General features: G+C 39.8%; 1 protein-coding gene across 1 annotated transcript; it reads right to left on the reverse strand.

Moving 5' to 3' along the window:
- Window positions 1-1,688: 1,688 nt before the first annotated feature.
- Window positions 1,689-15,335, reverse strand: e2f1 (E2F transcription factor 1). Its single transcript, XM_039801623.1, has 7 exons — window positions 13,951-15,335; window positions 13,579-13,678; window positions 12,057-12,276; window positions 11,590-11,742; window positions 11,319-11,433; window positions 10,941-11,223; window positions 1,689-5,590 (listed from the first exon to the last, which is right to left on the reverse strand). The coding sequence occupies exons 1-7, from the start codon at window positions 14,200-14,202 to the stop codon at window positions 5,349-5,351; spliced, it is 1,365 nt and encodes a 454-aa protein (XP_039657557.1). The 5' UTR covers window positions 14,203-15,335; the 3' UTR covers window positions 1,689-5,348.
- Between the last annotated feature and the right edge of the window lie 319 nt (window positions 15,336-15,654).

Genomic DNA, 15,654 nt, shown 5'->3' on the forward strand with positions numbered 1-15,654 from the left:
ACGAGAAGCTCATTTACAAATAAAACACTTCTTTTCACCACTGAAGGACACATTTATCAACGAATGATTTGCTTGGATTTACCAAGTAAAAGCAAAGAGGTTATAATAGTAAGAGGTGACACTCCAATAACGTGAGCGTTGCCTCTTATTATTATTATTATTATTATCACAACCTCTTTGGTGATGGAATAGGTGTTAAGTCACTGCCAGAAAATGAATGTACCAAGTGTACAATTTTTTCTATTGACCCCTTTTTTTCTTAAATAAATATAAAATTCAACAAAACAATTTGTATTTTCAACACACATGCCCCCAACAACAACAACACCACACACACAGACACATTAAAACCCAATACTTTAGCTTACATAACTTAGAAAAAGAAAAAAAGATTTGATGCAGACATTGCTAACTAAGACAATACATGACACGTAGCAGGACAGTTTTTCATCTCATACTCTGAGTGCATGATGTAAAAATGTCTTTGTTATTGCTGCTTATTTAAACTAAAAATCAATGTGGTTCCCAAAGGACCAAGGCATGTAGATAACATAATGAATGGCAGTCTGGCACTTTTATTAGGAAACAACACCCCATGCACACCCAGTCCACATCAACCAGTGCCCTTTCTTCAAGAAAGATGCCGCTGGGTGTGGACATCTTTCTAGAGAAAGATGTGGCAAGTGACTAAGAGAATGACAACCAGGATCCAATGACGCACTGAAAAGAGTGATGTTACAACTTGTTTTTACCTTATGGGTTTTGTATTGCTTAAACAAACGCTGCAACATATTGACAATTAAAGAGTTTTCAAGGACTTTAAGGTGACTTAAGTACAACAGTCTACTGTGTTAGCTCTTTCTACCCACCAAAACTCAACAGAACGACATTTGAATTGATTTATTAGCCAAAAAATACACTGAGTGACTGGAAAAATAGAAACATTTGTACAACGTAGAGTAAATCAATCCAATCAGTAATGAGTAAAGTCATATTTTTCCAAGCTTTTACACCAAATAAGGTTAAGCTCTAAAATCATATTTTAGAGAGACTGTGTATACTACTACATATTATGAACAACTGACTGGTTTGCTCCACTTGTTTTCTGGCCTCTCTGTGCAGTCTTGGATGAAGGGCTCCCTCTAGCTGCACAGGTGAGATTGTACTAACTAGTATATGATGAACACCACAGGAAATGGATTTTCTGACCTCTAAATGCATTCTTGTTCTGGTTATTTCTTTGAATTATAATCTCAGTCTCAGCCCTTCTTTTTTTTAAAATAATGATAATTTTAAGATAGTGTATAGTATAGTTCCTCAAAAAAAATTTTTTTAACTGAGTGAGGTGGTGCAATAATGTTCAAAGTCAGTAAGACAAAAGAAATCATTACTGACTGCTGGACAACCAATTGCAGCCTGATGCTAACGGTTCCTGGTGGTTTCTTTGCAGACAACAATTAACTTGAACATGAACTGTAAAAATCCCTTTTGTGCGTGCGTTTACACGGCAAACCTTTCTTACAATTGTAGTACACTGCTGTGAAAATGCCAGTAGCCCCTACAGTATTTCATTACAAGCATCATTCCTACGTTATGACAAATTAATGCAAATGAATATATGGGATACTACATTTTTGGTGTTAGATTCACTTTTGTAAAACAGAAAGACCAGATGTGGTGCAAATGGGTCAAATCAAAATAGTTAATTTTTTTATTTTTGTCAAAGAAAATTTGATACAAAAGGGCATATTGGGGCTCATTAATAATTCACAAGTACAAATCTGTATTTGTTTTACCCAGTATGTAGAGACAATTTTTTTTTGTAGAAAAGACACAAAAAAATTTATTGATTGTTAAGTTGCTGGATAAGCTACGGTTTCTCTTAAAAGCACTTTGAATAGCGACTGAATCAGGATTGAAGTCAATTCACTTTAGGTCTGTTAAACCACAATTATGTAGCAGATTGCACTTGTAAACCTTTTTTGTACCCCGCAGTGACTTCAACACATGAAGTCACCTTTGTATAAAACTGAATTCATTCGTGCTTTTTTTATTCCTACAATTCTCAATCTTATATAGTTTTCTTATAACGAGTTTAAAAATAAAATAAAAAAATTAACTGAAGGTGATTTGATTTCAACCCTGGTGCTTATCTTCACTTAAAACGTTTTCACACAAAACACCTGAAAACACTGCATTCTTTCACCACGGCTGCACACGAAACAAAATCCTGATTTGACATTTAATTAACAATTAAGATTCTACCTTAACAAGGCACTGCATTTGTCCTGCAGAGAACAGAAACACGATGCAACATATGACAGGTTGACAACATGAACTGCTGACATTCAACAACAATGTCGCTCAGTTTGGAAGTTAAACACAGAGAAAGACGAAAAAAATGCCATATACATTCTAAGGGTGACTAAAGGAGCCTAAAATTTTAGTGGCTTGTACCACCGCTGTCAGTTGAAACATGTTCAGAAGCTGTTGAAATTATGCATTATGTTATGGTTTCCACAGACCTGAAGATAAAGGAAATAAAAGATGGCTGTAGTTATAAAGTTTTCACACACTCACATGACAGTTTGAGGCACCCGAAGGCTACACTACGATACGTGTACAACCTTCGATTAGCTAGGTTGCTTGCAACATGGAAATATCCATCATCTAAACTGATTTGGGAGAGAAGGCCGTGACTAAAGAAGGTATGAAGAATTACACACATTAGTCGGTTCAGTCAAAATGACAAATAAATGTATTCCTGAATTTTTTGTTGTTGCATCATAAGCCAACGCAAAGGTTGCAGAAGCACAACAGGTAAGACGGGGAAATATATTCTCTATAAGGGAAATTTAAAAAAATCTCTAAATATAAATGTGCTACTGACGAGAAGCTCATTTACAAATAAAACACTTCTTTTCACCACTGAAGGACACATTTATCAACGAATGATTTGCTTGGATTTAACAAGTTAAAGCAAAGAGGTTATAATAGTAAGAGGTGACACTCCAGTAACGTGAGCGTTGCCTCTTATTATTATTATTATTATTATCACAACCTCTTTGGTGATGGAATAGGTGTTAAGTCACTGCCAGAAAATGAATGTACCAAGTGTACCATTTTTTCTATTGACCCCTTTTTTTCTTAAATAAATATGAAATTCAACAAAACAATTTGTATTTTCAACACACATGCACCCCCACACACACACAGACACATTAAAACCCAATACTTTAGCTTACATAACTTAGAACAAGAAAAAAAGATTTGACGCAGACATTGCTAACTAAGACAATACATGACACGTAGCAGGACAGTTTTTCATCTCATACTCTGAGTGCATGATGTAAAAATGTCTTTGTTATTGCTGCTTATTTAAACTGAAAATCAATGTGCTTCCCAAAGGACCAAGGCATGTACGTTTGTAGTACGTGAAGACGGAGCCTGATGTGACTATCGTAGAAAAACAAGAAGGAATTGATCCTTTTGGGGCTGAGATAAGATATCCCAGGTACCTCCCTTTACCTGGTAGAGGTCATTGATTTAAGGCATGAACATTAACTTTCTCAACTGATCTGAAGTGCAAATTATGAACAACAGCATGTCCCTGTTTTGAATTCCTATCAAAAAGTCCATCGCTTCCACTTAACCCTTTTCTAAAGTCATCACTGCTCTACACCACTTAGACTGCTAAAAGAAAAGATGCAGCTTTTAAAAAAAACACACGCACACACACACTGAATGCTTTTTAAAACATGCAATGAAGAGTGTATGGTCCGTGAGGATCTATTGAACTTCTTTAACTGTGTGTCTGGGCTTCGGACCTGCTTGGAGCTTCTCCGCATGACAACAACAGTCGGGTGGTTTTGGGAGCATTAGTCTACGGGCATCTGGTGAACTTTTCTCACTTGAACCCTTGGCTAAAAACAAAAAGCATGCACCTTCTTCCAGAATTTTCTAAACCTGTAAATACCTATTACCGACCTACACAAGACCCACGAAATGCATCCAAAACATTTCCACTCTCATACATGTTTGCATCAAAAACATTGATTTAAGACTTTACTCTGCTCCAAACACCTGAGACTATGGCTAAACGCCTAGCTAACTAATAGAGAACATATTCAGTATTAGTTTTTCATCACTAGCAAACCTGTAGCAGACTATCATCACCTGGTTTCCTGCACACCGACAAAATACATCTGGACCTTTAAGGTTGGAATTGCTTCTTTTTCCTTCAAACCTACATTATTGGTCACACCGTGGAGTCTCTACCTTTGGAAATGTCTTTCGAAGAACAGTTATGAAAATTCTAAATGTCATGGTAACCCTTTACGCTACCATTTATTTGAAGAAAGATGAGAGTCAAGCTCCCCAAAAGCATCTAAGTTCTTGTTTGTGTTCATTTTCCACATAAATATTTACATCCTTGTAAAGACAGCCCATCTGTTGGTCAGTGGGTTTCGAGGGCAATTAAAAATTGCTAATTAGTTATTTATTACAAATCCTTGTTAATCCACTGTCGGAGACAGTAAAACGTGCAAATCTACAAATCTAGTCATTAAAAGTTGGGGGCAATGATACCTTGAGTGTCACTGTCATACACAGTGACATTAGAGAAACCATTCTGTTAGGATTCCAGTGTTTTAGATAAAACAAATTATTAATGGAGAAGCCTTTACTTTTGTGCTTATAATGACCTCTGTCATTGTGGGGAAAACTACTGAAAGTGTGAAACTGCGCTGCAGCTCCGAGACGCTTTTTGACAGCTCAGCACTGAATCTGCACTCCTCATAATGCCGGTTTTATTGACGCAGCACAGCAGTGGGATGCAAACCTTTCCCCTTTGGAGACTGAGGCGTCTAAAAACCAGCATTATGAATTAGTAGCATGAAGGTAATCAGTGTTAAGGAAACCAGCCCCATGAGTCCATACTCTACACACAAACACCTGCACAATCCACTTGGATAAAACATTATCAATAGCAACAAAAAAAACGCACTTCGTACAAAATATCAAAATAACATTCATATAAATAATTTAAATAGCTATACTAAAGCTGAAGTCTGGATCTAAAACTTAAATGGCCAAAGAGAAGTGCTAATAATGTGCTGTACAATTTTGGGGACTGAGATGTTGTAGTTAGGGTGGCATTTTGAGCATCACAGGCAATTACTACACAAAACATTTTTCCCAAACTGCACAAGTAAAAAATTAAAATTGTTTTTTTTTTTGCCCATAACATTTTGATTTCAAGGCCTCTTTTAGAAGCCCCAGAGAACAGAGGAAAAGTCCGAAATCTAGACGCCCACACATGCTTCTCGTCTCCCCCTCGTCTTCTTCATCTAACTGTCCCCCAAAACATGTGATAGGTCACCAAAGTCACAATCAAACAATTCACTGATGCCTTCATGGTCCTCCAGTCCAAAGTGGTAGTCGTGACTGTGTGGGGGGGACAGATTGATAAAACCGTCCAGTGGGAGAGGAAGGCCATCTCCACTCAGGAAGTCCGCCGAGGAGAGGGGTGAGAGGTCAAAATCGGGCATGTCTCCGAGGTTGGAGAAGGGGTCGCCTCCCAGGAGCGATTCTGTTTTAGAAAGTAAAATTAGTGGACCACAGTACCATTTGTTGTTGCTGGATTTTGATCAGCAAATTAAAACACACAAATATCAACAGATTGTGCATCATCCATTTTGTGTTTGGGACAGTACCACAGCAACACGTTATTTAAAAAAAAATAATTTAAGATTCTTTTTTTGGATCAGAGAGCCACAGAAAGGCAATGCTCGCGTATGTTAAGCGCTGTGCAAATGGTGGGCGGATAGATTCCGAACTAAAAAAAACAATTTGACAATGAATGCAAATATTGGACCGAGGTTTTAAAGAGGGTGATTGCGGTGGTGAAGTTTTTAGCAGAGCGAGGACTACCGCTTAGGGGACATTGTGAAGTTTTTGGGCAACCGGATAATGGGAACCATATGGGTGTGCTGGAAGTTATCAGGGAGTTTGATCCCTTTTATGTCAATGCTGGAAAGGGAACGCCATCATACCTCTCATCGACAACATGCCTAGGATTTATCGAACTGATGGGGGAACAGGTCCTCGCAGAGATAATCAGTCAAATTAAAAAAGTCGAAAGCACTTTTCGATCAGTGTTGATTCCACTCCTGACGTTAAGCACACCGACCAGCTCACATTCATCATTCGATACGTGGCACATGATGGCTGCATCACAGAGCGTTTGATCAAGTTTCTGCCAATCCAAAGTCATACAGGAGAGTCGCTTTGCCAGTCTGTGCTTGGTGTTTTACAGGACATGGGAATTGATATCAGTAACTGCAGAGGCCAAAGTTACGACAATGCAGCCAACATGTATGGTGTTTACAGTAGCCTACGAGCCCGTAATAAACAGGTAAACCCATTAATTGAGTGGGTACCGTGCTCTGCACACACACACACACACACACACACACACACACACACACACACACACACACACACACACACACACGCACACACGCACACACGCACACACGCACACACGCACACACACAATTTAGTGGGTGTTAATAGTGTTAACTGCTGCCTCGAGATGGAGGATTTTTTTTATTTAGTGCAGACACTTACATTTTTCCTCCAAAACCACATCCCGTTGGATGAAAAGCCTTTCATAAACACTAGATGGTCAAGCTCACGCATAAGTGACAAAAGCACTGCAACATAATTATGCCAGAATCCAGGAGTCGCTGCAAAAGATCAGTAAAGACACAAACCAATGTCTTACTACACGGGATGAAGCCAGGAGACTGTATGTGAAGATGGACAAACTACAGAACACCATTTTGTGTAATAAGTGGAACAACACACTGCAGGGTTTCCACAAGACTGGTACTGCTTTACAGGGAGTTGACCTGGATTTATGTAATGCTGTTAGTTTGGTCAGCTCGTTGAGGGAATATGTAGCGAGAAGTTTGAGAGTGATGCAAAAAACATGTCTCCATCTTTGTCCCAAGTCTACAAAGTGGACACGCAGAGACACAGGAAAAGGAAGAAAAAAACAAGCGGATGAATCCAGTGACCCGGACTATGAGCGGTCAGGCTGTGACAAATTCAAAACAACTGTTTTTATCGCCGTCATAGATCGTCTCGTTGCAGAGCTGGATAGGAGGTATCACTCCTACAAAAAGGAATTCAGCAGACATTTGGGTTTTTGAACGAGATCCCATCCACCTCCCTACAAGATCTATCTAGAGGAGGATTTTGTGGACGAAATTGGAAAAATTCGTCAAAGAAAATGAGGACACCTCAGGAAGGTCACTAGTGCAACTTATAAGAGCAAGTATACTACAATCAGTGTTTCCAAATGTTGATATAGCACTCCAGCTATTTATGACTTTGCTTGTAACCAACGGCAGCGGGGAGCGCTGTTTTTCTAAACTGGGACTAATTAAAAATAGACTCAGATCCACGATGGGCCAAAACCAACTCAATCACCCGTCTCTGATGTCCATTGAAAATTAGGTTCTGCGCAAATTGGATTTTACCGGCCTCATTAAGGACTTCTCTGCCAGAAAAAGGTAGGATTATGCAATAATATGTACATATTAATCATTGTGCTGCTGATTCATTATTGCCGTTATAATAACAGTGTTATTATATGCTGATGTGCTGCTGTTTTTATTATGGCTTTTGTTTTATATACAGTTTAGTGTATTGGATGGTTTGTGTCTCAGTAATGTAATGTTGAGTTACTTGTACTGTACTTCTTTTCATGCCACTCTACTTCTACTCCGCTACATTTCAGAGAGAAATATTGTACTTTTTACTCCACTACATTAATCTGACAGCTTTAGTTACTTTACACATTAAGATTTCTGCACACAAAACACATTTAGGTCTAGTTTAAACAATTCAAGTTTTATTATAAATGAAACTAGCCAACGATACATAGGCCTAAAAGTCCAGCTGAAATGATTAGCCGGTTAAACACTTAGTTGATTGACAGAACTCTTTGGATCATTTCTGAAATGTGAGGATTTTTCCGCATACATTACTTTTACTTTAACACTTTAAGTACATTTTCCTGACGATATTTACAGACTTTTATTTAAGTAACATTTTCAACGCATGACTGGTAACATAGGACGTTCACAGCATGGTATTAGTACATTTAAGGATCTCAATACTTCTTCCACCACTGATGTTGTGATTTTGCCTCAGCAAAACATGGTGTTCTGCACTGATGCAGATGCTGTACCTTACCTGTTGGTTAATAAAGCTAAAAGCGATTACCAGCTTTCAGCTGAACTGTGAATGCACGGTATTCTGTTGCTTTGCTGTTCATAGTTACATTTCCAGTGTAATTGTTTTGGGGCTGTGGAGGCAGAGGGTAATATCTGGTATTCTTTCCACTTACATCTCTGTTGAGGTTAGTTTTGGTTGTAATGCAAGTGTTTCTTTATTTATTGGGCACTTTACTAGATGGGAAAGCCGAGATATGAACGGGGAGAAAGACGGGGGAAGACATGCAGGAAAACCGCCACAGGTTGGACCCGAACCCCGGACCTTCTGCGCCGAGGAACAAACCCCCGCACATGTGCGCCCGTAATTAAATAATTAAAGGGCTGATTGTAAGCACTGGGCCTTATGCTTGTTTGTATTTGTGTTTTGTCTGTAATGTTCCAATTTTTCATTTTACCTATGTGGTGTGGTGGTACAGAGAAGGAATGTAAAGAACACTGTAGTGTTGGCTGTCTCAATGTGTGTGTATGCCAGTTCACCTTATTTGCGTGTGGACCATGTATGTCACGAAATACATTTTTCCAGTAAAGCACAATGATTAAGGGGGCTCACACAAAGAGCAGCGTAGGGGCCCCTGACCACCTTAATCCGCTCCTGTATTGTATTGTGCAAGCACACTCACTGGTGTGGCTTACTGGGAAACTGTGTTGTGAATCACTGAGTAACGTACAAAGTGCTGAGGTTACAGGACAACCTATTTCTGATGTGAGTTTTGGCCATCGGGTCATTTGGCGTCACCACAAAACTAGACCCACGAAACAAAAAACGTTTTTGGCCTGTACCAAACTGGGGTTCAATATAGGGCTGAAACGATTCCTCGAACAACTCTAATAATTTGATTACAAAAAATCCTCGATGCAAAATGACTTGCCTCGAAGCTTCGTTAAATCAATGTTACCAACGTCGTATCGCTGACGGACGGTGTTTCCGCACGGAGCAATATTACTGTCGCATACCAGACGCAGCTCAGTCTGCTGCTGGCGACACATGCCAGAGCGTAAATAGCGAGGGGCTAGAGACAGGCTGGAAAAAACGACAGAAAGTGTCCAAAGTTTGGAATCATATCGAATGTAATTAAAACTAAAACTCTGTACAGTGTGTCTACTGCAAAATCAAACTAGCTTACCACAATAATTAAGGCTGAGCAATTTTATCGATTCTGCGATATAAATCGATATTTTTTTCCTTTCATAGTTTCACTTCATAGTTTTACCAGAATGCAGCTAAATACACTTAAAAACATGAAAGAGTTGTCTTCTGCAGTTGTCTTCTGGGAATAGGCATATTAGGTATAAATTCATTTTATTTTCTTTATTTGAAAGTCCGGCCGCCAGAGTGCTTAGAAAAATTCTGAAATAAATGTAGTTGATGATCCCTGCTGTAGACTCTCCGTCCAGTCAGAGACATATATTGTGTAATTGATGTTTTCAGTTCAATTAATTAAATCCAAGTAAATGGAACACTCACAAGATGTCACCAAAATCACTCTGTCCCCTTTAAATCTTTCAGAAAATGATGTAAGTATATCGAATTATATCGAATCATATCGAATCGTATCGTTGGCTGAATATCGTGATATATATCGTATCGTGAGGTGATTATTGTGTATTGTATCGTATCGTGAGATTAGTGTATCGCTACAGCCCTAACAATAATAGCACGATGTCAGTGCTTCAGCATCTCAAAACATGGAGTCTAACTTAATCATCCATTCCATGAAGCGGACCCGACAAAAGTAAATAACAGTCGTATGGACAATGAAACTACACCAAAAACAACAACTACCAAAAACAAAGACAAGAAAATACGTAGTGGTGACCACAATTTGATCTAAAAAGGTGACGCGTTGACTATCTCTTCGGAAAAACAGCTGATTGTTGCGCATCTCTCTCTCTCTCTCTCTCTCCACGGAGAAACAGCTGATCAACGATCTAATAGCATAAGTGTAACAGAGCTGTGTAACATTATAATCAAATATATAAATGAAAATAGGTTGAGTGTAACTAATATTTACATATAGGCCTACTGTATATACAGATCAGTCTCAGGTTGAAACTTGTTTATGTAGGTTTAATGTATGCCTTAGTTTGAGGTTGATATCATTTGAAAAAAAAAATCTTTAAAAACAATGTAATATGGCACTTAAATGCACTTAATATGTATAGTTTTTTGAGAGATGATATTGTAAGCAATGTAGGCAATACAAATGTAGCTTTTTTCAAAAATGTGGATTTTTTTTCCCTAGTTTAAAAACGCAAAAAAAAATATTATCCAATTAATCGATCGATAAAGTGCTAGATTAATTGATTACAAAAAGAATCGATAGCTGCAGACCTAGTTCAATGTGCACACTATCTACCTCCTTTTAGCTTTTAGTATTATGGGATTTCACTCAGGGCTGCATTGCTCCCATTACTGCAGAAGACAACTCTTTCATGTTTTTAAGTGTATTTAGCTGCATTCTGGTAAAACTATGAATGTTTGAAGTGGATTATGCAGCAGGAGTGGCTTAAGAAGTCTCTATTGATACTTTTTTACATCATGAATTCATTGTAACAGACATGAATTCATGTTGACTTAAAAACATTTTTAATTGAGGAATTTCAATACGATTACTGACTAATATGAGCACTCACCTGTGTCCCCACCTAACACCAGTGATGAGGGGTCCTGCTGGGAGGTTGCTGTCACTGTGGATGACGTGGACGCTGGTGATGATAAACCCTCTTCCAGGGCTGTTGTGGACGTTCTGGCTTGTGATTGGTCTGTGGGTTTTGTGGGAGGCGGCACCAGGGAGGGGTCAGCATTGGGTTTAGAGGGACTACTTCCTGTCACGGGGCTGCAGACGCCGGAGCTGTCCTCTGGACAGAGGAAGACGTCAATTGGACCCCGTGTGCTCTTCAACGACACCTGGTAACCCTGGGAGATGCAGACAAATACAAACCGTCAGGTGAAAACCTTGCAACGTCGCAATAAACACGTTTCAAAACACTGATGAAATTCAAGGCCCGTACCTGGCTGGGTTCTGAAACTTGCATCTGGGTCTCTGGTGGAGCTCGGATAACCATGACCAGCTGGTCCGGGGAATCAAATGAATTTCTTAAGTCCTGGCAGCGCACGTAGCCCAATGTGATGGACGCAACCATTAAGGAATTCAATATAGCAGCAAGTGGTGTCATTCTAAGACTGGCAGACTCCAGGAATGCAACACTGTCTTACAAAAGCTTTGCCGTCTATGCCAGCTGGCAAAATTTAACAAGTTACTAAAATGGGTCAAAAGGATATTTCTTGTTCTGTGGGTCCTCTGTGAGCAGTCTGAGCTGTAGGTTGCATTTGGAAATGAGCTCGTCGAGCTGCTCCTCCGCCTCTGTGAGGTCACACACCTCCCTCTGCAACTCCTTATGGCGGGCAACCAATGCCGCATCAACTCGGTTACCACTGCAGGGGGAAGACAGCACGGAAAAATTTCATAAATTGAGGTTTGTGGACTCCAAACACAACATTCCAGCCACTTTTTATATTTGACTGCTGTAATAAGACACATCCTGCATATGGACTGTAATTCAGGTTTTCAGATTTTTTCTATTTACAGTATTATATTGTGCTTATTATGTTTTAGTGTTGCTACTGTTTATGTTGTCAAATTTATTCTTTATCTATACTCTTCTGCTTTGCTGCTGCAACCATTCACCGGTTTCCTCACAACAGTATCATTCAGTCTGGTAACACACTCTAGGTTTTCTTATACACACAGCCATTGGATGTTGTTCTTGGACTTCTTGGAGATGAGCTGGATTCCCTCCAGGACGTTGGTTATGTCGTAGATGCGTCTCTTCTGGACATCCAGGACCTGCGAAGCCCAGTTCAGATCCACCACACCGTCAGCCGACTGGGACAACAGGTCCAGGAAGCGCTTGGTGGTCAGGTTCAAGGAAGTGTCATAGCGTGACTTCTCCGTCGTGGTTCGAGGAACTGGAGAGAAAGGGAAAGGGAACACATGGGTTTAAATATTCTGCTTTTAACCACACTGGATAGTTCATTTCCTTGTAAAACTACGCCCTTGTTGGCCTACAGCAAAGACTGAGGCAGCAGTGAAAAAGAGCATCACATCTCCCCTAACTGAAGGATTATTGATTTGTATTCTTTACCCAATTATATTGCTTTAATACTTCAAATCAGTTTATTCCAATATAATTTAACAATCCTATCCACCCAACAAAAAAAATTCCCTTTCTCTCTCAAACCAATATGTCACAACAGTAATGTCCTGTAACATCCTGTTTTGAATTACTCAAGCATGATGCTCATTTACCCATGACTTAAACCAAATGCCCTAGTTTTGTGTTGGGGTGTCGCTGTAATGTAATTTTGACTTTTTTAAATGGTATTATGGGACAAATTATGTGAGCTCTGATGCCAGTTTATGGCTTAATTAAACATGTTATTTTTGTCTTCCGCCAAAGCATAATGGACATATAACTTCAGACTGGAGTGTCATGTAAGACATGCCATTTGTAGTTTGTTACGCAGCGAAAGTACAATGACTACAATAAGAGTGTAAATAAAAAATAAATAAAAAAAGTGACCCTGTCCGTCTTTAACACTCCAAATACATTTTATTTTCTGTTTGTTGCGCGTGTAGTGAACGTAACTTCAATAACCATTCAAAGCTATTGATCAAGTACAATAGGAGTGAGAACACAACATAAATCAATCAATAAATAACAACAGCCATTGTCTTTCCGTAAGAATGTTTTTGTCATTTTAGCAGGAAAATAGTTTTAATTTTTTCTGATACTAGCCCGCCTGGTAAAGACAAAGACAGGTTGGCAGGCTGTTGTCTGTGCTTATAAAAGGACAGCTGTTTTTAGGACAATGAAGGCTATAGCAAAAGTCAGAGTTTGTATGGACTGGATGGATGTAGTGGCCATGTGCAGCTGACGTGTTGCTTCTGCTGTGAATTTTAGGTAACAATGAAAGAAAAATCAGCAGAATGAGCTGTGTTTGTGTTTGTGTGTGTGTGTGTGTGTGTGTTAAGAACTGAGTATTGTGCTACTTATACTCTCGAGAAGTGAGTTTTGCGCTTGTAAGTGATAATGTGAAGATATGCTGCGTGTCACTGGTCCATGAGTTTGTGTCTTGTATTGTATTGCATCTGTAGTATTTGTGTCCCTGTACTATTTTTCTTTATGTGGACATAAATAAGTGGTTAAAATGTGTGTGTGTGTGTGTGTGTGTGTGTGTGTGTGTGTGTGTGCGTGCGTGCGTGTGTACCTCTGGGAGGGGCAGGTGTGGAGGGTGGTGCTGGGCCTATGGACGGTCGAGTAGTGCTGACATACTGATGGTCACTATCCAGGTCCAACTTTCTCTTTACCTGAAGAAATGGTCGCAGAAAAACACACACATTGTCAAAACTACCATAATTATACACTACACGTTGTTACAATTGTGTACCAATTATGTATTAAGAAGAGGAAAGTAAAGGCTACTGAATGAAAAGCAAAACATCGTAAAGCAACAGGTGGATGGGCTTATACAGTTTTGTCACGCGGGCAGAAGCATGTTTATGTAAACATTTCAACATAATATGCTGAAGGTGAACTCTTTTGCTAACCACTTCTTATCACCCCCCCCCCCCTTCCTCACCGGAGGTCTTCCCAGAGCCGGTCGTCTCCTGTCCTGGACCCCCACATCAACAGGGCCCTGTGGCGTGGCAAACAGCAGGATTTCCCCTGTGCTGGTGGGGGCCGCGGCCGGGTGGAGTCCCTCATTGCTGGGGCTGGTGATGATCACTATCTGATGGTCCCCACCCAGGTCAATAGTCCCAGAGTTCAGCAAAGTCTCAAAGTCAGCCAACAGATCCTCCGATGTCTGCCCTGTTATCAGAGTCTCTGACATTGCAGTGTGTCACTGAGCACCCCTTCAACTGGACTTTAGGGGTTGCAAACTAAGATGTATCAACACCCACTAGGATTTTCTGTACTGTAATTTAAGGAACAATAATGAAACCTTCTAAAAGTTTGCCTGAAGGTGTTCATAGGCAGCTTGAACATTTCTTTAAAAAGTTCCCCTTTCTCTATTGTCCATCTTATTGCTTATAAACAATCTACTACAAATGAATTCTGACTAACAACATTACTTAAACATATATGATAACTTATTGTTAGCTAACTGGTGAAACATTATTTTAGGCTGGTGGAGAAACAGCAAGACAGGCTTTTCTGCCAAAAAGCTAATTTGGCAGAGAAAACAATATTGCTAAACGCATACCAACTCTGCGCCTTGAGGCTCAGCCGCTGATATATTATCAAAGAAGAGTCGCAAATTGGCCGTGGCAGAAATAAACGCTGTTGGTTAGCGAGCTAGCAAGCTAATCTTTTGTTTTCATCTCTCCTGGTAGTACAGTACAGCCGCGAGGCCTGGCTACACTGCCCTTAACACAACTACCAACACTGCTAACGAGCTAGCTTATGTCCTGACAACAAAGACGGACACAAGTTAACAAACAACCCGGTGCAGCCGAGAAACTAGCTATTTAAGTGTATAAAACAATATTATTTCTATTTACACCTAAGACGGGGCTCAGTTAAATGGCTATCAAAACTTTATAGCAGCATTTCCAGGAGTGAGCTATCGAAATAAAATATCCACAATGCAAAATACATTACCATAACTTAAAAGCATTTTTGAGAGTACGTGTAATAAAGCGACAGTTAGTTCAGCGGAGTATAAAGCGATATTGTTAAATTTAAAAATATAGGACAGATTAGCATGCTAGCTGAGTTATTAGCCGCAATTCTTCAACCCCCTCGTTTTGTTGGGGCACGCAGGAAGCACTCTGACAAAACTGGAAATATAAGGAAATAAACCGATGAAATCACGCGAATCCTTTAAAACAGCAGTTGCTGGTCCGTCAGTTGCTCACACCGGGCGCGGTCCATTTATAAAAGCCTCCTGCGACCCCGTCCGACCCCGTTATCGGCTATTATTGTTGTTATTGTCCCAGCTGATCTACATCTAAACAAGGCTCGGACGGTTTTCGCGCGAAATCTTTTTTGCCGCGAAACCGGCACGTGCTTCAAATCGACTGTTACCATTGGTCGAAAAGCTGCACTTTCCGGAGGGCGGGTCCGGACGGTCTCTGATTGGTGTAAACCATCGTCTGTCATTTTATCGAGTGCAGATTCATCGACCTGAAGGTGCGTTCAGGTTCCACAAATAAAACGTACCAGCATCACGTTCGTTTTGTTATCTTAACGTTACACGAAATTAACCTAATATTTACAGTCTATGAAATTAACGTAGGCTACAATTGCTTACACTTCATATCAAATTGTTCCCCATGAAAAC

This window comes from Perca fluviatilis, chromosome 5 (assembly GCF_010015445.1).
Source record: "Perca fluviatilis chromosome 5, GENO_Pfluv_1.0, whole genome shotgun sequence".
Classification (NCBI taxonomy): Eukaryota; Metazoa; Chordata; class Actinopteri; order Perciformes; family Percidae; genus Perca; species Perca fluviatilis.

Coding starts and splice junctions, on each gene's coding strand:
- e2f1 (XM_039801623.1), bottom strand. CDS start 14,202: ATGTCAGAGACTCTGATAACAGGGCAGACATCGGAGGATCTGTTGGCT. Junction 11,434..11,589: donor GAGGACCCACAGAACAAGAA/ATATCCTTTTGA, acceptor TGCGTCCATCAC/ATTGGGCTACGTGCGCTGCC. Junction 11,224..11,318: donor AAGTTTCAGAACCCAGCCAG/GTACGGGCCTTG, acceptor TGCATCTCCCAG/GGTTACCAGGTGTCGTTGAA.